The sequence below is a fragment of the Bactrocera neohumeralis genome, chromosome 2 (assembly GCF_024586455.1).
Source record: "Bactrocera neohumeralis isolate Rockhampton chromosome 2, APGP_CSIRO_Bneo_wtdbg2-racon-allhic-juicebox.fasta_v2, whole genome shotgun sequence".
Taxonomy (NCBI): Eukaryota; Metazoa; Arthropoda; class Insecta; order Diptera; family Tephritidae; genus Bactrocera; species Bactrocera neohumeralis.
The window spans coordinates 58200759-58220953 of NC_065919.1; the positions used below are offsets into that span (position 1 = coordinate 58200759).

Genomic DNA, 20195 nt, shown 5'->3' on the forward strand with positions numbered 1-20195 from the left:
AAATTTACTGAATTGTACGAAAATTCGAGAAATGCTATATGGCGATGCTTGTAGGGCGAATGTAAAGCAGAGCTGGTTTCGGAAAACCAAAATTTGAGAGCGAAATGCTCAACAACTTATAAATAACCGAACAGCGGTAAGTCGCCGAAGTAACAGCCCTTAGAGAGATGGAAAACAGAAACCATTCCGGTAACGAACGGTTCTCGTGTGAATCGGGGAGCATTCTGTTTAAATCTCTAGGGACACTTTTTGTCTAAACGAACAAATCATGTAGTTTTTGGTGTGAATGGAGTATATATATTAGTAAAGTAAGTCAGAAAAGTGATCTGATGGTATCTGCGTGACAGAAAAAAACTAAATCAATGTTAAGTTCACGATCTAAGAATTAAAAGACTGTTTCTCATCTCGACGTACCAGTTATGTTTGCTTTAAGTCCGCGGTAAAACTTTTTTTAATATCTGAAACTGCCAACTCCACCAAAGTTATAAGAAAAAAACATATTTCTATAAATTACTGATTGTATTTTTGTTCGCATACGCATATACTATATAGCAGGTATGCTTTTGTGTCTGTATGTAATTATGTAGAGTTGCTTTTATACTTGTTCTCTTCTTATTTTCATACACTGTAAAATCTACTGTAAAGTTGTCTATAAAGTTTTGCTCACAAAAGTCCATTTTGTTACTGTGTTTTGTTCTTGTTTTTGTTTTCTATTATCATTTGCGCAAATATTTGATTTTCTTTACACTTCAGCTTGCTATGCTTCAATGTTTCCAGTTTTTTTGTTTTGTTTTTTCGTCTTAGCTAAATTTAGTATTAAAGAGTAAAATATCTCCAAAATGTAATATTCTTTACTAATTTGTTCTGTTTTCTTTTCTTTTTATTTTTATTATTTATTTTAAATGTTTGTTTTTGAAAATTTTTATTTATTTTATTTGTTTTTGCAGTGGATTGACTTCATTTGCGCATTGTTAGTGTAAACTTGCAAAGAAATTATTTTTATATTTATTAACTAAATTATTTAATGCTAAAGAATTGGCTTAAATTGAACTAAATTCGTAACAAAATTCGCTAACATTTAAACATATTTATTTACGTCTATTTTAAGTGTTTTAGAAACTAGTGAGTATAACAGTAATTTTACGCAAAGAACACCGTAAGCGAGTAACTAAGTGATTTAGGAAACCAAAGAGAACACAACTTAGTGTTAGAAATTTAATTAATTAATTACTAATTAAGTGTGTATGTACGTATATATATTTGTCTAAAAACATACATATACACATTTTGATTCCTACTTACTTTAAATATTGTTTGCTGTTCAATATTTCAATATATCCACGCTTTTGTAAATATTTGTAAGTAATATTTTCTTGTAGTTTTATTATTTAAATTACGATTCATATACCATTAAATTAATTAATTTATTTATGATGTTTTTGTTTTGTTACTTTAAGAGTTTTAAAAAAATACTTGCTTGTAATTACTATGGTACAATTACAGATTAAGTACATAAATAATCTCTATTTATTCTAAAGTTATCTCTGCTTTACTGCCAGCGGAATTTGGAAACTTTCAGAGTTCCATGTATGTATATTCTATAGGCAGAATCATTTCTTAAAATTATATAAAGTGCCTTAATTAGAAATAAAAAAAAAATAAAAATAAAAAAAATATCTAAAAATATAATAATAAAAAAATAAAACCGCTTCTTGGAGAGAAAAGAACATTTTCTCACATTAGAGATCGATCACTCAAAAACAGAGAGATCGATAACAAAAAACATCAGCCCGCGTGTTGAAATTTATTTTGTAAGGTTTCTTTCTGCGTGTTACAAACCTCGTGGCAAACTTTATAAGCCCTGTTGATATAAAATATATGTGTTTATGATCAGATTAATTTTGTAAGCAGTAAAAACACGCCAAAAGTCAAACATAGTTTTAGAAAAATCACATCCCCCTCACCCCCATCACCCCTTAACATGGGCTTACGGGTGTGTTACTCAATTCTACAACACCTCTACAATATTGTTCTAAATTTTCAAGTTGATCTGAGCAATAGTTTCAGAGATACAGCCTTGAAAACTTGTGCGCTCTAGGCTAGCCAGGCTAAGTACACCGTCTTTAAAAGCGTTTTTCTCGAAACTGTGTTTTTGCAGTCGGTCGGCAAGATTTCTCGAGAACTACTCAAGCGATCTTCATGAAATTTTACAAAGGTTGTTTAGATACAATTCTTAAAGATTCGCACGAAGATTTTTTTTTTTCAATTACAACTATTGTCGGGAAATTTTCATGGAAATTTTTAGTTTTTTATAAAAATGTCAGCCAAAAATCCAATTTTCAGTTGAGGTTTTAACTATAACAAGTATTTTTTCACTTAAGAAGATCCTGTTAGGAGTTATACCGCCAACAAGGGCGCAGCTTTTTTCCGAGAGATCACCGGAAATGGCGTCGTAGTAGCCGAGTTTAAAATATTTTTTTCCAAAAAGCTCAGAACTTCTTTGTTAATAGTGTATGTTTGCAACAATAAAAAATTCTAAAAAAATATTTCACTTTTTATATGAGAAAAAATTGTTGAAAAAATGATGTTTTTTAGGCGAGGAAACCCATGTAACCCCTTAATACCCCATTGTACTTTCAGATGTCTCCAATAAACTAAATTTAATTAACACTGTGGATGCTAATGAAAAACCGTTGAAGAAATGTGAAATGTCAAAAATTATTTGCCTCTGCTTAGAGAACACTTTACCCATATCTAAACAACATAAGGCTGGGCGTATAGTGAAACGAAAAACAAAACAAAAACGAAGGCAATCAAACGTATGATTAAAAATGTTCTTTTTATAATTGAAAGTGGTTTATATGTCTGTACTTCTCCCAGGGTCAGGGGGTAGAATTTGTCCGCTGTAAGGTATGCCTGTCGTATGAGGCGACTAAAATCCAATATGTACTATGCCTGTTATTTGGCTTGCCCCGAAATTTCTGTATAGTCTTGTCAGAAATAGTGCTATAGTACTCAGCTTGAACTGATAATTACTATAGACTTTGAGTGAGATTTCTTCTAATGAAAAATTATATGACATTAATCAGACGATAATCACGCCTACTTTCCCTATAGCAAAATTTTAAAGTCCAGTTCACTCTTGCACTCTCCAGTATACAAGTCGAGCACCAATGCCGCATTTGGGTCGAAGAGCAACCTAAAGAAATTCAAGAACTACCATTTCAACCAGAAAAAACTACAGTTTGGTTTGTCGGCCGGTGGAATCATCGGTCCATATTTCTTCAAAAAATTATGCCGGTGAGAACGTAACCGTCAATCACGACCATTATCGCGCCATGATAACCGACTATTTGATGCCTGCAATTGAAGCTCGTGATCTCGGCGGCATTTGTTTCCTATAAGACGACGCCACTTCGCACACATCACATCAGTCAATGGATTTATTGACTAAACACTTCGGTGAGCAAATAATCTCACGTTTTGAGCCAGTCGATTGATCATCAAGATCTTGTGATATCACACCGTTGGACTTTTTCCTGAGAGGATATGTAAAGTCACAAGTCTATGCGGACAATCCCGCTTCGTTTCAGGATTTGAAGGAAAACATAACACATGTCATTCGCAAATTACCAGTCGAAATGCTCCAACGAGTCATTGAAAATTGGACTCAACGGACGGACCATCTGAGACGTAGCCGCGGTCTACATTTGAAAGATATAATCTTCAAAAAAATAAATGCCAAAGGATGTTATTTCGAATGTTAATAAAAAGTCCCCAAAAATTTGAAGTTTCGGTGTTTTTTTCTTTAAAAGTAGGGAACCTCGAAATGAATCACCTTTTATTTCGAAAAATGTAGCAGTTATATTTTAAAATTGCAATTTTCTCACGCAAACCCAGTATTATGTTGACACCTCTTACTCTCTTTTTCTCTCGCTCTCACTTTATCAACTATTCATAATCACTTTATCAGCTTGCCTTCAGCTCTGGTGCTCAGCTGATCATGCAAGTGACGTTTAGCGGCTTTTAACATTCTCTGTTACGACAATTTTAAATAAATATCTGTTGCCCAATATTTAAAGGCAAATAAATAAATAAATATGTATACTTTACATTCAAAGTGTTGTTTGAAGTTTTGTGAACACATACACACTTATACATACGTTCTGTGTTATACATTTAAGCATGTGTTAGTACCACTATAGTTATACATATAAGTATCTATGTCTTTGATTTGCGTGTACAAAGTATATAATTAAATATCTATTTCTTACCAGCTTGAAATTGGAAGGGTTACTGATATTCTAAACATTATAATACATACATACAATTAATTTTACGTTTGCAGTGTTTATTTCATAACAATTACGTTTGATTACTCGTACTTTAATAATACAAATAAATATAAGCTGATGAGACTTAATGAGAATTATTTTTGTTTTGAATTATTACTTTCATTTTGAAAACGTGTTCTTTTAATTAAGTAATGGTAGTGGAAAAGTATGTATATACGAGTATATATTATTTTTTTATCAAATGAATACATATGGTCTCTTATGTTTTTAGATAATTTTTTGAGATCAGTTATAGAGTTACTTGGCTTTCAAAACTGAGTGAATTTGTTTGTGTACACAAAAGATATATATTTTTTTTATGGGTTTTGGGTTTTTAACAGTATTGTATTATGGTTTTTGGATTTTTAACAGTGTTGTATTATATTACATATCGTCACCTAAAATACAAAATAAAGTAACATCACTTTTCATAAGTTTACAGGCGAAGGAAAACGATATAATAGAAACCACTCATATTGAAACAAAATTTGAGTTTTGGTTATAAAATGGTTATATATCGGTTATCACACACTCATATTGAAACGAAATTTGAGTTTTGGTTATAAAATGGTTATATAACGGTTATGGCGCGTTGTTGTTAACTCCGCTATAATCGCGTAAGCGGTGTCTACGCCAATTAAGAAGAAGAACGGTTATCACACACTCATACTGAAACAAAATTTGAGTTTTGGTTATAAAATGGTCATATATCGGTTATTATATCTGACTGCGATTTTCGATTTGTTTTGATGAAACGCTGTTTCGCATTTTAGGCGACGATATATTATACGGTAAATAGAAATTTTTTTGTATCAACAAAAAAACAATAACATGTTTGAAATTATTAAAAAAAAATTAATAATTTGAAATAAATTTAAATAATAGTGTAATTAAATTATTTAATAACGAATGAATAAGAAACCAACAATTTGAAAAAATGCACAAATTTCAAGTTTTCTACACACACTTAATATAATTTAGCTACTATACCCTTTAGATGATATGATAAACTTATATTCCAGTACCTTTTTCCTAACCTATAATTAAACCTAGAAGACTCCCTATTACCGTTTTTGCGCCAACCACTAGCCACAAGCGGCCCAATAATGTCTAGAGCTGCGCGATTTACGCATTCTATGTATGTTATGTAAGTTTGTATGAATATGTATGTATGTATAAATATTTATGTAGTAGATAAGGAACATAATTACAAATGAGGAAATGTATGTATGCGTGTTTGACTGCTTGTTATATACATATATATAAATACATATATGTATGTACTATATATAAGTAGTATGTTTGTATGCACATGTGTAGCTACATTCATATGTATGTCTATATGTACGTTGTGATAACTGTTAGTATGTATGACTTTTACAATGATTTTGAACATAGTTTTAGCTGTATGATGAGAATCTCTACAAGTAAACTAAAAAATAGAAAGAAAATTATCAATAATATTGTTGTTGCTTTTGTTGTGCAAAATCAATGCGAATGCAAGTTGCTCTCCACCCATTTATACAACGATGTCTGAGAGCGCGCCACCCACTCGACATTGGAAGCGACGCTGCTGAGCGTCATATTCAGCACTTCCATGCCGGGACCGCGTCCAAAGCGATGCACCAGCGATTTCAGCTAAAATTTAGTAAAAAATATTCATTTTCATTTTCATATTCAAGTAAAAAAAGTAAGCATACGCACCTCATCGTAGTCGAACTTCGTCGCGCCATATTGTGTTATCGCCGATATCACTTTGGCGAAGCTTAGCGTACCGTGACCGAGTCGCGTTTCCAATTCAAACCATTTGGCTTGCAGAAAGCGACACGCCATCGCACCACCTGTCGGCGTGCCAGCAATAGCCTGTAATACTTGCACCACTTCAACGGTGGGCAGCATGGTGACATGCGATAGTAGGCGATTTTGTAGCCAAGCGTCTTTGGTACGGCCGAGCGCACGCAGTAATTGCATGCGTTCGACGAAACTCTCCGATGTACGCTGGAGCGCGATGAAGCGTTCCCAACAATGCTGCCAGTAAATGTATTCACCGGACAGTATGGAGCCGGTATAGACCACCTATGAGTTGTGTAAATTACGCTTATTGAAAAGCTTATTAATAAATATTTTACAAAAATCACTTACCTCTCTCAGGTTAGGTGGTATCGCCGTGCCGTTGTAGTACAGAAATTGGTTTAGCATGTTTTTGGCCTTTGTTATGCTGTCAATATCTTCCCAAAGCACTGAGCTTAAGAGTACTTCCGGTCGCATTAGTCTAAGGATTCAGAAAATCACATGTTATTTGATACGAAATAAATTAAAGGCTTAGCAAAAGTATTGTTCTAGAAAGATTGAACATAACATTTGTGAATGTTTCAGACCTTGTTAGAGCTTCAGTAAACATTTCTATTAAAAGCTCTGGTGTTTCACTTGCTTGGTGGCAACTCGGTTAAAATTGTAAATTATCGAAAAAGTTCTAATGACTACCATTCCAGGGAAGGTATTTTCATAATCAAACTAAAACAAGAAAAAACGTCAACTTCGGCGGCACCGAAGCTAATATACCCTTCACAGGTGCATTTCTTTTAGTAATTATGTGTTCAGTTTGTATGGAAGCTATATGCTATAGTAATACGATCTGAACAATTTTTTTGGAGATTACATTGTTGCCTTAGAAAATAATCTATGCCAAATTTGGTGAAGATACGTTGTCAAATGTGAAAGTTTTCCATACAAGAACTTGATTCCGATCGTTCAGTTTACATGGCAGCTATATGTTATAGTGGTCCGATATCGGCCGTTCCGACAAATGAGCAGCTTCTTGAAGAGAAAATGACGTTTGCAAAATTTCAAAAGGATATCTTAAAAACTGAGGGACTAATTCGTATATATACAGACGGACGGACGGACGGACGGACAGACAGACGGACATGGTTAAATCGACTCAACTCAACATACTGATCATTTATATATATACTTTATAGGGTCTCCGACGCTTCTTTCTGGGTGTTACAAACATCGTGACAAACTTAATATACCCTGTTCAGGGTATAAAAATAAAATTCAATAGAAACAATAGTTAACCACATTGAACGAATGCTTCAAAGTTAGGTGAGGAGGTTAATGGTAGGTTAGGTTAGATAAACAGGTTGTTATTCGTGAGAGCACGAAGAGTCACACTTGAACATCTGGACACGCCTGCTCAGAACTCCTAGGTATCGACAAAAAAAATCGTCGCATATCGACAAAGTACCTAAAGTCAATTCCATTCAATTCGCCAGGTTCTTAGAAAGTATGGGATGCTTCAACTTTAGTTTGGCGAAAGCTGGTCAGTATAGGAGAAAGTGTGTAGATGTTTCAACCTTATCTTCCTCCCCGTAACTTTGACAAGTTTCATACTAGAAAATCTTTAGCCTCATCGTGTGACTGTCAGTAGGGCAGGGTTCTGTTAGTAAACCTATCATTTCGGCGAGTGCTAGTAGTTCAATGAATCTTTTACGTTCCTTTCTGGGACAGAAAGCTGACGGTACCCCACAAGTGCTGGTTGCCAACCGATGCTTGCTGAGCTTACGGACCTGAACGCAAAAAGACAGGGAACACCGGCTTTTTTCTATGCTGAATAGATTTGGGTAAGTGTGCTCTTTCGTGGACGCTGAACGACTTTAGATTTTCCGACGATTTCGCTATGATCAGGCACTTAGAGAATTATAATATGGAAGTAGTTTGATGGCTGCTACCTTTGGAAGTATTTATGTGCGCGGAGAAAGTGATCCAAATTTTCAGGGATTTAGTAAAAGTGAGAGAGAAATTCAAAATGTTTTTCTCTGGAACCCTTAACGTATCCGCTTTCCAGGAATCTTATAGCATGATCAATGTTGTATATAGTCTAGGAAATTCTTGCACGGGTAATCCAGTTAGCATGAGTAATCTTTCTTAGAGATGTGAACATATTTCTTACAGACAAAAGATCCCACCTAAACCAAAATTGGTTAGAGAAACCTATATATTGTATAATGTTAATCGAAGCGTAATGTTATGCCGGGCAGCTAAATATCAGATGAGCTTACTAAATTGACAAATGCTATTACAATAATTTCTCTTTCACTCACCTCTTTGCTTCATCGCCATCATCGGTCCAACCGATTTTCTCAATAACTGTAGCCAATTTCATTTTAATAAATTCCGATAACATCAGGAAACATTCTGAATACTTCAATATACGACGCCACTTCTCCAAGTGCCGCAACGCCACTGTCATGGGACCCCAATTGGTTTCACTAGGTAAATATTGTATCATATTCATGGTGATCTCACAGGGCAACAGATTCGCGTGACAAAGAGTAAACGAATCCGACAGCAAGCCAATGCGATCCTTAAATAGATGAAAAGAAAGATTGTGTAAGGCTTTTGAGACACCAGATTTATTGAAGTCACTTACCTCACTGGATAACTTCTCGGGGTTGTTGGAAAGTTCCTCAATCAAATTCGCCCAGTTGTCATCGTTGTACAAGACGCGATAATAACCAGATTGCATTGCATTAACCTTGATCCACTTAACATTCTCTGGCACATTGAAAGTAACTGTAAATTAAAAGGTTTTGTTGTTGCATTGAATCTTGCGATGTACGATTCCGATTTTATTTATTCACACTCACCGTCAATATTTTGTAGCCATAAAGTCTCACTAACATTATTAGTATCGGTTATATAGGTTATTGGGAATATCCATTTCATCTTTGTCGGTTGCTTGGTTTTACCCGCAGCCGTTGGTGCCACAGTGCTCGGCGTCTCTGTGACATTCACCACCGTTTTATTGTAGTTGTTGCCGTCGTAAGTCTCATCGTGTATGGCAAGGAAGTCAGCCGGCTTGAAGGGCCGCTGTGATATGGATACGCTGTTGCCCAGTTTGGTAACAGTCAGTAGCGGGAAGCCCGGTTGATGAGTCCACAAAGTCATCATGTCCTGTGGGATATATGAAATATCTAAATGTCGATCTTGGAGTTTAAACTAAGACAACACTTACTTTGATATTCTTGGAACCGTTGGCTTTCTTTGTACAAATCGTCCAAAGATCTGTGGGTTCGGCAGTTTTAAAACGATTAATTTTTAGAAAAGCGCCAAGGCAACCGCGGAAGCGATCTTCGCCAATGGCGGTGTGTAACATTGAAAATATGGCAGCGGTCTAAAGAATGTTAAATAATTTATATTAGACCTCCACTGTTACTTAGTCAAAAATTACTTATTACCTTTTGTATGAAAAACTCTTCATTATTACCATCATGCTTTGTGCCGTTCATAATGCTATCCCAGCCTTGTATGGCGTCAATGTCCAAAGCCGTTGTAGCTATTTTAAGCAGGTACATTTCTCTCAACGGCCAGTTGGTTTGTTGCGGCGAAAGCGAATGTATGCCCAAATATTTTATGAGTCCCTCCCACAACCAGACATCTTTCAATACCTTCCTCGATGTAATGCCACCAAAGAACTGTCTCACCATAGCCTCGGCCACTTGCAGGGCGCTCTTCTGATATTCCTCCGTCGTTATGGACTCGGGATCGGTGAGAAAGGCAGTCTTCAGCGTAACCAAGCCCAACGAAGAGATAATGTTACGATCCAGTGAAGGTAACGCCACAAAATCGACTTTCGTCAGCGGATACAATATGTCCAACCAGGTTTGTAGATGTTCCAACACGTCACGTGCAGTGTGTAGTATAAAAGATGAGCGTGGCAGTAGATCACGTGGCGCATAGAAAGTATACGATGGCGCACGTTTAATTAGCGAACCCGTCGACTGGCTGAGCGATGTAAGATTCTTGCCATTGCTTTCGGCAGTGGGCGTAACGGTCGTTGTGGTGGTATTCTTCATCAGATTAATATTCAATGAATGTGTGAGCGCGGTTATATTGCGCACGGGCGGCTTCTTCTCCTTCAACTGTGGGTAATTGCTGAGCTGTGCGGACTTCTTCGAGCCAGCGCTACCAGGCGGCGCCGGTGTTGTTGGCAAATAAGCTGGCGAAGGCTGCAGAGATTCACGCTGGAAGTCGCTCACCACCCATGCGACAGCATCGGCGGGTAGTGGTGGCGTCTCGATGAAATCGTCACGTAGCTGCGGAGTGTGAATGGCAATTAGCGTGATGTAGAAGAAAGAATTGGGCGCATACTCACCAAACCGGTGCCCATGTAGAAGCCCACATCCTCCGTCGTATGCACAATGGAATTGGAAAGACCAATGTGGAAGCGATCACGAAAAACAGATATGCGAAATGGGGCGCGTATTTGCGGCTCATCAAAGCAGGGGAATGCGCGACGCGCGCTATTCGGCCGAAATACGGTGGCTGCCAGCAAACTGTACACGTTGCGGGAGAGTTATGGCAATATTTGTTAAAGTAAATATATTTTCTTACTTCTTAAACGCACTTACCGCTCCAGTCCGTTAGAGCTCTCATATTGATCCACGTAAAAACCTTCCGGCTCCGGATTTAATTTCGAATACCAGCGTAAGTTAAGCGTGTAATTCGACTTCTTCTTCAGCTTCTCCTTTACTTCGATGTACAATTGCTGTCGCGGTGGATATTCCAATACTTTGACAATTTTGATGGCGTAACCCTTGTTGCCCGTCGTCACAATGGCCTGTGAAAAAATGGAGAAATGTCAGAAAAGAAAAATTTAATGCAAATTTAGTGGAATTTGAATAAAATGAGAACTGTTTTTGGTCATACCCCAAATTAAACTTATGTACAACATACTAAAGTGAAAGCAAATAAAAGGTAAAGCTTACCCTATCGGTGACGTTTAGGTCCTGTATATGCAACACTATGAAATTTGTTTCCTTCTCCATGAAGAGATCGATTGTCACTTGACCTAACGAAGAAATGCCAAAATAAATTTCCGTAAAACTTATAAGTTCATTGAATTTATTTCGCTTGCTAACCTTTGACGTCCAGCGTCGTCAGATTCGGATGTATTGTCACCATGTAACGCAGTGGACGCGCACTCGTTGGCAGTGCCACTTCCAGCCATGGATAAGGCTCTCCATTCGTCGCAATCGGATTGAATGGCTGTGTGTCGTTCTCTTCATCCGTTTCGAAACCCGGTGCCAATTTACCAGCGCACGAACAATCTGGAATGGCAAGCAAGCGAGAAGTGATGTAAAATGTGTCATTTCATGGGAGAAAGTTCACGTTTAGTCGCTAGAGTTAATGATAATCTAGTATATAGTTTAGTATAATTGCATGTTATGTGGGATTTAGGGTACATTACATACGCGCATTTCGATACAACTAGTAAAAAGTGTTTTCTTTTATAATAACTAAAGTTTGCTAAGCTTTAATATATATAGATAAATATTGTTTCAGACCTAAATATTATTTGGTGTACTAAAATATATTTCCAAATAATAAAAGAAATAATTCCAGTGTAACATCTCTATTATACTAGTGTTTATGGTTATATCAGTGCATAATTCAAAAAAAAAAAAAAATATTAAAAGTTATATTTTCAGTAAATCTAGTAAAAGAACACATATTTTTTATTTACACAATTTTCTATGTGAAAACATTTACGACCCAGAAAACACGGTTGTAATTCACATATAGTCATGCATTAAAGACATTTTACAAATGTACAATAAATATATACAATGAAATATTCGTGCGAAAATCTTCCATTATTTTATTGTATTATTTTAATTAAAAAAGGAATGCAAATTTTTGATTTAAGGGATTATTTTCAAAGCATGCCTTACACGCAATGGGAACCTGATTAATAGCTAATCTCATCCTATACGAGTATTGTTTGGTCTTTCTGAAATCGCTAACATTTAGCGAGTAACAAAACGAATAAGCGAATAACATAAATAAAAATCTAACAGTAAAAAACCTTTACAAATTCGTTAATGATGTTATAACTTCGTACCGAAGTTCATTAATAGTTATCTCTAAAACAAGCGTAGTTTCCCTAAATGGTCTTTCAGGTCTTTCATACTAAATTATCTCGAGTAAAAGTTCAACGAAATCAAAAAATCTCTTCACTCGTTGCTAACTGTTACTGCTCCGAAGTTTTCTACAAGTTCGTTTATTTTTGAGCTAGTATATTTACTAAAAAGATGTGAACCTTTAAGCAAGAGTGATTCTTGTCAACAAGTTCACCTTTGAGCTGTGAACTTCGAAATTTGTAGATAAAGCCTTCTCTCAGCGAAGAAAGTTAATAGGCTTTCATATTATACTTCATTAGGTTGACTCTTGGAAAATATTATAACGAGTGGTCCAAGTAGAGGCACTTTTTTCAATCACCTTTTTTTGATAGATCACGCGTGATTCGTGTCAAGTTGTCATGTTATTTTTGTTCAGTATTGTTTTGGATTTCATCACGGAAAGACTTACGTCTGAACCACGTTTGCAAAGCGTTCAATTTTATTACGAAAATCCCAGTCTGTAAGAAATATGTTTCGCGCGCTTCGCTCAACTGATGGTCAACATAATCGTTCATGAGCCATCACCCACCTTAAGACCCAGTATACGGTATTGGATAATATTCGACTGAAAAGACCATGTCCAGAATGCAGTAAAGAAAATATAGCAGCCCTAGCTGAGAGTTTACACGAAAACCGTGAAGAGTGGATTCGCGCCGTTCGCAGCAACTCCGACTGACGTATTTCACGTCGAGATCTTAGATTGAAAGCTTACAAAATACAGCTTGTGCAAGAACTGAAGCCACTCGACCTTCCCAAGTGTCATCGCATCGCTCTATGAGCTCGAGAAAAGTTCCAAGAAGTCAGTTCGAGCAAAATTTTGTTTAGCTATGAGGCCCATTTCTGGCTCAAAGGGTATGTAAACTGGCAAAATTGCCGTATTTGAGACGAAGAGTAACCTGAAGAGATTCAAGAGCTGCCATTTCATCCAGAAAAATAACTGTTTAGGGAGATAATTTTTGATGCCTGAAATTGATGCTCGTGATCGCAGCGACATTTGGTTTCAAGACGGCGTCACTTCACACACATTGCGTAAATGAATGGATTTATTAAAAGAATACTTCCTTGAGTAGATAACTTCACGTTTAAGGCCGATTGATTGGCCACCAAGATTGTGTGATATCATATCGTTAGAGTCTTTCCTGTGGGGATATGAAAAGTATTAAGCCTATGCAGACAATCCCGCTTCGATTAAGGCTTTGGAGCAAAACGTCACGCGTTACCAGTCGAAATGCACGAACAAGTAATCGAAAATTGGACTCAACGGATGGACCATCTGAGACGTAGCCGCGACCAACAATTGAAAGAGATAATGTTCAAAATATAAAAGCCAAGGAATGTTTTTTCGAATGGTAATAAATATTCCCCATTAAATTTGAAATTTCTCTGTTTTTTTTTAAGTAGGGAACCTTGAAATAGATTACTCTTTAATTAGGTTGACTCTTGGAAAATATTATAAAGGAAGAAAAAATAAATTAAAACACCGAAAAATTAAAAAATAAAAAATTGAAAGCGTCAAAGCACCAGGTTTTGCTCCATAGTTTACTTTAGCCGTCAGAAGCGTACAGGTTATCGATTTTCAAGAGGTTTTCTAATCTTCGCCTTATTAATTATATATAAGTCGGGTATTAGGCAATTGATTTTTGAGAAAAAATGTAGAATTTGCCCATAGAATTGGAAGTGGAGATTTATCGTTTGGCCGTTACGCATTCCGCTCACTAAGAAATGCCATTGTGATCTTTACTAATTTACTATATAAATGAACGTGTACAAACAGACCTCAAATTACCAGAACCAAATGGCTCACAGCTTCAGCTTTTTGAAACCAACATGCAAGGTTATTTCTGCAATAAGAAGTCACGTCGAGAGACGTGAGGCATGCTTTCAAGGCATGAAACCATTTCATGAATCACTTAGTCACAAAGTCTTAGTGTATTCGTATATTTGCTGATGCTTTTAACTGATTGTTTAACTATTGGTAAACAAATGGTGGTTTTTAGACATGTGGTTTTCAGAAGAAATGTACTTATATAACTAATGTTACGGCGAAGAGTTTAGCTTTCTTTTCAAAATAGCCGTGAGGCTCAATTCTCGACCACTTGTTACAGCAATTGGTGCCATATATCAGTAATAACACGCAGAATATTCTCTTCCAAGGCGTCAATCGTCTCGGACTCAGCGACTTAATCATAATCTCACAAAAATTGTCAAATGGTGTTAAATCGCACGATCTTGGAAGCCAGGCCACAGACCCACGACGTGAAAGTTTACTTTAATAAATTGATTGTTTCGTTGGTTGTTTATGAGATATAGTGTCGTCTTGTCTTGTTTTGTTGCAACCAAGGTCGCCACATCAACATCCCCTAATTCAGGCGCGCAAAAGTCATTAGTCATGACTCTATGGCATTCCTTTACCCATAAGCATTAGCATTCAACTATCGAAACAAAAGTTATTGAAACAAGTAAGGAGGCGCTAAGTTCGGGTGTCACCGAACATTTTATACTCTCACATGATAAAGTGATAATCGAGATTTTATTATCCGTCATTTACATATTTTATTATTTTGCTGTAATATTAATTATATCAGTAGTTCCTGAGATATGGTTTTTGGTCCATAAGTGGGCGACGCCACGCCCATTTTCAATTTAAAAAAAGCCTGGATGCAGCTTCCTTCTGCCATTTCTCCCGTAAAATTTAGTGTTTCTGACGTTTTATGTTTGTCGGTTAACGCACTTTTAGTGATTTTCAACATAACCTTTGTATGGGAGGTGGGCGTGGCTATTATCCGATTTCTTCCATTTTTAAACTGTATATGGAAATGCCTGAAGAAAACAACTCTGTAGAGTTTGGTTGACATAGCTTTAGTAGTTTCCGAGATATGTACAAAAAACTTAGTAGGGCGCGGGGCCACGCCCACTTTTCCAAACAAATTACGTCCAAATATGCCCCTCGCCAATGCGATCCTTTGTGCCAAATTTCTCTTTAATATCTTTATTTATGGCTTAGTTATGACACTTTATAGGTTTTCGGTTTTCATGACATTTTTTTGAAGATAATTTCATTTTGTTGGCGTGGCAGTGGGCCGATTTTGCCAATCTTCGAACTTAACCATCTTACGGAGCCAAGAAATACGTGTACCAAGTTTCATCATGATATCTCAATTTTTACTCAAGTTACAGCTTGCACGGACGGTCGGACAGACGGACAGACAGACATCCGGATTTCAACTCTACTCGTCACCCTGATCACTCTGGTATATATAATCCTATATCTGACTCTTTTAGTTTTAGGACTTACAAAAAAACGTTATGTGAACAAAACTATAATACTATCCTTAGCAACTTTGTTGCGAGAGTATAAAAAGTATTAAACACGTGTGTTATATTAAACAATACTAAAATTTACGCTGTCTAGTACAGTCCATACTTTTTTTTACATATGTACCTGTGGATTTATCCCAAATTTATGGTATTGGTTCGTTCACTAAGTAATTTCGTTTGATGGCAACAGTTGATGTTATTTAATTTTTTCGCAACCAACTTAACGGCATTACCGTCATATATTTAAACAGCTGACACAGGAGGACTTGTTTGTAAAAAATGTTGCCTGGTAGAGTTTTTGTTCGGTCCTCTAACGCAGATGGAAGATCGATAACAGCAATTTCCGACTGATTTTACTGATTTGCCATCAAAAGGGTAAAAAAGCAGTTCAAGCAAGGCGAAAATTATGTGACGCATACGGGGAAGTTGTGTTGACCGAATGCCAATGCCAAAAGTGGTTTGCAAATTTCGTAATGGCAATTTCGATCTTGAGGATGCATCACGACCTGGCGGACTCTTGAAGGCGATGTGAATAAAATAAAGTCTTTATTCGATGCAGATCGTTAAATAACAACTCAAGAGATTGCTGAAAGATTATTTTGTACGAAAATACACGAAATTACCGAGCGAACGACTCAATGCAATCTTAACTGAAAATATATTAGTATTAATTCAAAGAAGTATTCGCTCAATTAGCAACTGGTTTTGTGAATATTTATATAACAATAAGGCAGGCAAAAAAAAGATAGTGGAAGAAAAGGTATATAGAAACCTGTAAATATATCTATCTACAGAAAGTTTGACAAAACAACATAAGTGGAATTAACATTTATAAATAATGGAACAGCAAAAACTACGATATGCTTTTATCAAATGTTCTTTTTTCAACTTTATTTACATATTTATTTCGAATAAATTAAGACACTTAAAACAAATAATAAATATTATCACAGACATCAATATGCTGTTACTCGCATCTATATCATACATACACACTATTTATCCAATGTGTATTGAATTTTTTCACATTGTACTAATGAATGTAGAGTGATGCCTATTTTTACCCGAAAACAGAGTCATATGAAAGATGTTACTAGATGTCAGTAACTCACTCGAGTATGCTAACATTTTAGAATGTTTTTTGTTTATTTGATATTGCTTCGACACCAACATGCCATAATTAATAGAAAAAGGTACGATATTATTTAGAAAATGCGTGAGTAAGTAAGGTCTAAGAGATGTGAAGGTATTGCGCATTAGATAATATTTCTGTAAGAATTTTACTCACATTTTTTACCAATCAAACAAGCATAAAGTGAAATCGTTATTTATTTATTGTTGTTGTGTTTTTTAGATTTAAGTTTTGTTCAAAAAAATATCAAGTAAATATAAACAGAAAATATATATAGAATATATTGCATTTGATTAGCGAAAAATGTTTGCAAACGTTAAATAATACATATATATGTTTATATATTTATTTATATCTTTAAAATATATAATTTATGCCTATGTATATAAGTTGACAGTTATGTTTTATAGTTAGTACAGTATCAATTAGCGTACACACTCACACAATTTTTTTTCAGTGTATGAAAGTTGGCTATGAGTTAGTTGTGATTAAAGTGTGTTTTAACAATTAGAGAATATTTGTCGCTTTAATTTGAATTTTTATTGAAGCACGCTAATTTGTTATGTGTAACTGCGGAAATGTGCGCATGGTGTGTTCAAAAGTGTAGGCGAAGAATGGAAAAACAGAAAACCCTGTGCTTATTTTTACACACTTGCAACATGTTGTTACACCTAACCTAAATATAGGGTTATGTATATATAAATGATCAAAATGACTAGACGAGTTGAAATCCGGGCGACTATCTGTACATTCGTCCCTCTGTGCAAGCTGTAACTTGAGTAAAAATTGAGATATCTTGATGAAACTTGGTATGCGCGTTCCTTAGTAAAAAAAATACGAGAATCAGACCACTGCCACGCCCATAAAACGTCATTACCCGAAACAGTATAAACGACAGTATAAAACGGGATGAAATCGGACGGTAATCCCACTCACTCGCCATATAACGGTACTTTTAAAAACTACCAAAAGCGCGATAAATCAATAACTAAACAAGCTAGAGACATTAAGTTTTACCTCCGAGATGGTAGGGCTCTTAAGGAACCGGCGTCAAAATTGGACCATGGGCATAGTACCGCCTAATTTTAAGTTTTCCATTTTTAGACGAAAACACATCTCTCGAGACCAACCCGACCGAATTCAACCAAGTTCGGTACATGACGTTCTACTGACTTTTCAGTTACAGTTACATTTCATGTTACAATGTGAAAATGAGTGGAATCGGACTACAACCTACTTCTCATACAGTTTTAAATTCCATTTGATTCCTTCATTTTCTTGCAATATTTGAACCCTAATACCCATAGTTGACTTTAGAATATCGCCAATGTGTGAGATATATAATTGAAATGCAGAGGAAATCTTTTCCTGATGATGGTATGCCTATTAAATTAACCTAGCCCCCATATAACTACTACCAGAAGTGTCGAATATCCGGCTGACTTCGCTCCATGTGTTTGGGGATTGTATGTTAGGTACCTTGATGAAACCAGGGAACATTTTTTTTAGTTTGCGGCATAATAATAGTCCATAGATAAAATCGGCTCGATACTACGCCAACTCCAATATACTACATATTCATAATGATATTCATTTTTATAACAAACCTTATGCCGAATACTTGTATTCACCTAGAGGAAACTTTACTTGTCACTCTCCTACGCATTCCAACCTAGTTTACGATATTTAGTAGGCTTATTCCACTATAGTTGGCGCCATCAACATTCCTTTAGATTGGAAGGAATACGACAACAATTAGGGGTTTCACATAGTCTCATAAAGTTATAAGTTATAACGATCCGAGTCAGAGTTGTATTTGCGTAAACTTATTTTAGTATGCAATCCAGAAACTAATTTTTTAAACTAGTACGAAAAATTTATGATTTCACGATGCTTTATGACACGTTTGTAAGTTGAAGAGAAGTGGAAAGAATTCGGAGTGCTTCACACCTCGACAATCGAAGAAAACTGTCAACATAACCTTGATTTTTGATCTGCTTTGCCGTGGTTTCTTTGGCTTCGCCGCATCTTTACCACGATATTTGGCCGATTGATCGGCTGATCCCGGGTCATAAGCATAGGTCCAAGACTCATCGCCTGTAATAATACGTTTCATGAGGTCAATGTAGTTGGAAAGCATGTTTGATCTTGAACTTCTTTATTGAATCATCGACACAACGTAAAAATTGCCGAATACACTTTATGTACTTCCGAAAGACAAGCGTATACTAAAGTCTAATGATTATTTTGATGCGACATTTGGCACAGTCGAAAAAACCCCAAAAAAAAAATATTTCGACGAAATTTAAATTAAAAAATCCTACTATTTTTTGCCCACAGCAGTTCCAAAATTGTTCTCTTTGTTTGCTTCGTTGGCACTTGCGGAAAGTAGGACTAAGCGGTAATGGAACTTAGCCGTAACTTTAGTTAATCTTGACTAAGAAGTTAGTTAATCTTGAGAAGAAGAGAGTTCACGTTTTCTCTATATAAAGTTTTTAAGTTTCCTGTTTCTGGCGCATGCCAGCGGTGTGAAGCAGTAGTGGTTGGGCAACAAAAATTATAAACATTACATAAATATGTTTGGAAATCCTTCGAGAGCTGTTTTTCAATTTAGTATGTTCTCCATGCCTCGTATCCACCGCCGTTTTACAAGTTGCAAATAATAAATAATTGATTTTGTCCCAGGTCCATATAATGTCATGGACTTAATAACACCGCATTTTTCATGTTTCTTATGAGAACACACCCTTCTTTAAACACTATGTACTACAGTCAAAGGCACTTGTGGCTCTTTCTACTACTCGCTTGTCAATTCAATTTACTTCCTCGCATTAAAGGCCATTAAATATGCAATGATAACCTGATGTTTACGCTTTGCATAAATTAAGCGTGTTTTATTTATTTTTTCTTACGTTTTCTTTTCATCTATACTGCCATGTAGCTTGTTGCTACTAGCGTTTTACTTTTTTCGATGTTGCAATAATTACTTTCATCTCCTGCCTTTTGTCCCTCACGGTGCGTAGCTGGTTTAATTGAGTTGATGTCCCAGCCAGCCCTTTTACAAACACTCACCCACCTATTCGTATATACTGTGTTATTAATTTGTATACGGTACGTCGATATCTCCCTCGTGGGCGGCAATGGTGGCTTAACAAGGTTAACCTCATGGCAACACGGTGCATTTGAGCGACACAAAGGACTTTTTACAATGTGTTCGATTGTAGGTTTATATAAGCGCACATAGTACATATATGTGTTAGTATGTGGTATATCAAACTACGCTTGGATGCGCGCGAAGATAACCGTTAATTGATAATGCATTAGTCAAGGCTTTTTAGCGGTTCCGTTGCGGTTACTTTGTATCTCACTTACGAAGAATTAATAGACTTTGCTAGTTTCCGTTCAATGTCAGATCAATAAGCTTTTATAAATTCTTTAATATAA

The 20195-nt window shown here is 35.9% G+C and overlaps 1 protein-coding gene across 4 annotated transcripts in view; it reads right to left on the bottom strand.

Annotated features, from left to right (window-relative positions):
* Positions 1-689: 689 nt before the first annotated feature.
* Positions 690-20195, bottom strand: part of LOC126751223 (endoplasmic reticulum aminopeptidase 2) — a 73034-nt gene continuing 53528 nt past the window's right edge. For 3 of the 4 annotated variants that reach the window (XM_050461283.1, XM_050461282.1, XM_050461285.1), the window contains 12 exons: positions 11261-11449; positions 11108-11190; positions 10751-10959; positions 10495-10675; positions 9578-10435; positions 9355-9513; positions 8987-9293; positions 8770-8912; positions 8441-8703; positions 6477-6606; positions 6039-6410; positions 690-5972 (listed from right to left, as the gene is read on the bottom strand). In XM_050461283.1, the coding sequence (XP_050317240.1) occupies positions 5823-5972; positions 6039-6410; positions 6477-6606; positions 8441-8703; positions 8770-8912; positions 8987-9293; positions 9355-9513; positions 9578-10435; positions 10495-10675; positions 10751-10959; positions 11108-11190; positions 11261-11449 (3044 nt within the window). In that variant the 3' untranslated portion in view covers positions 690-5822. The remainder of the gene's footprint in view (positions 5973-6038; positions 6411-6476; positions 6607-8440; positions 8704-8769; positions 8913-8986; positions 9294-9354; positions 9514-9577; positions 10436-10494; positions 10676-10750; positions 10960-11107; positions 11191-11260; positions 11450-20195) is intronic. The other variant, XM_050461284.1, reaches the window with a different exon arrangement.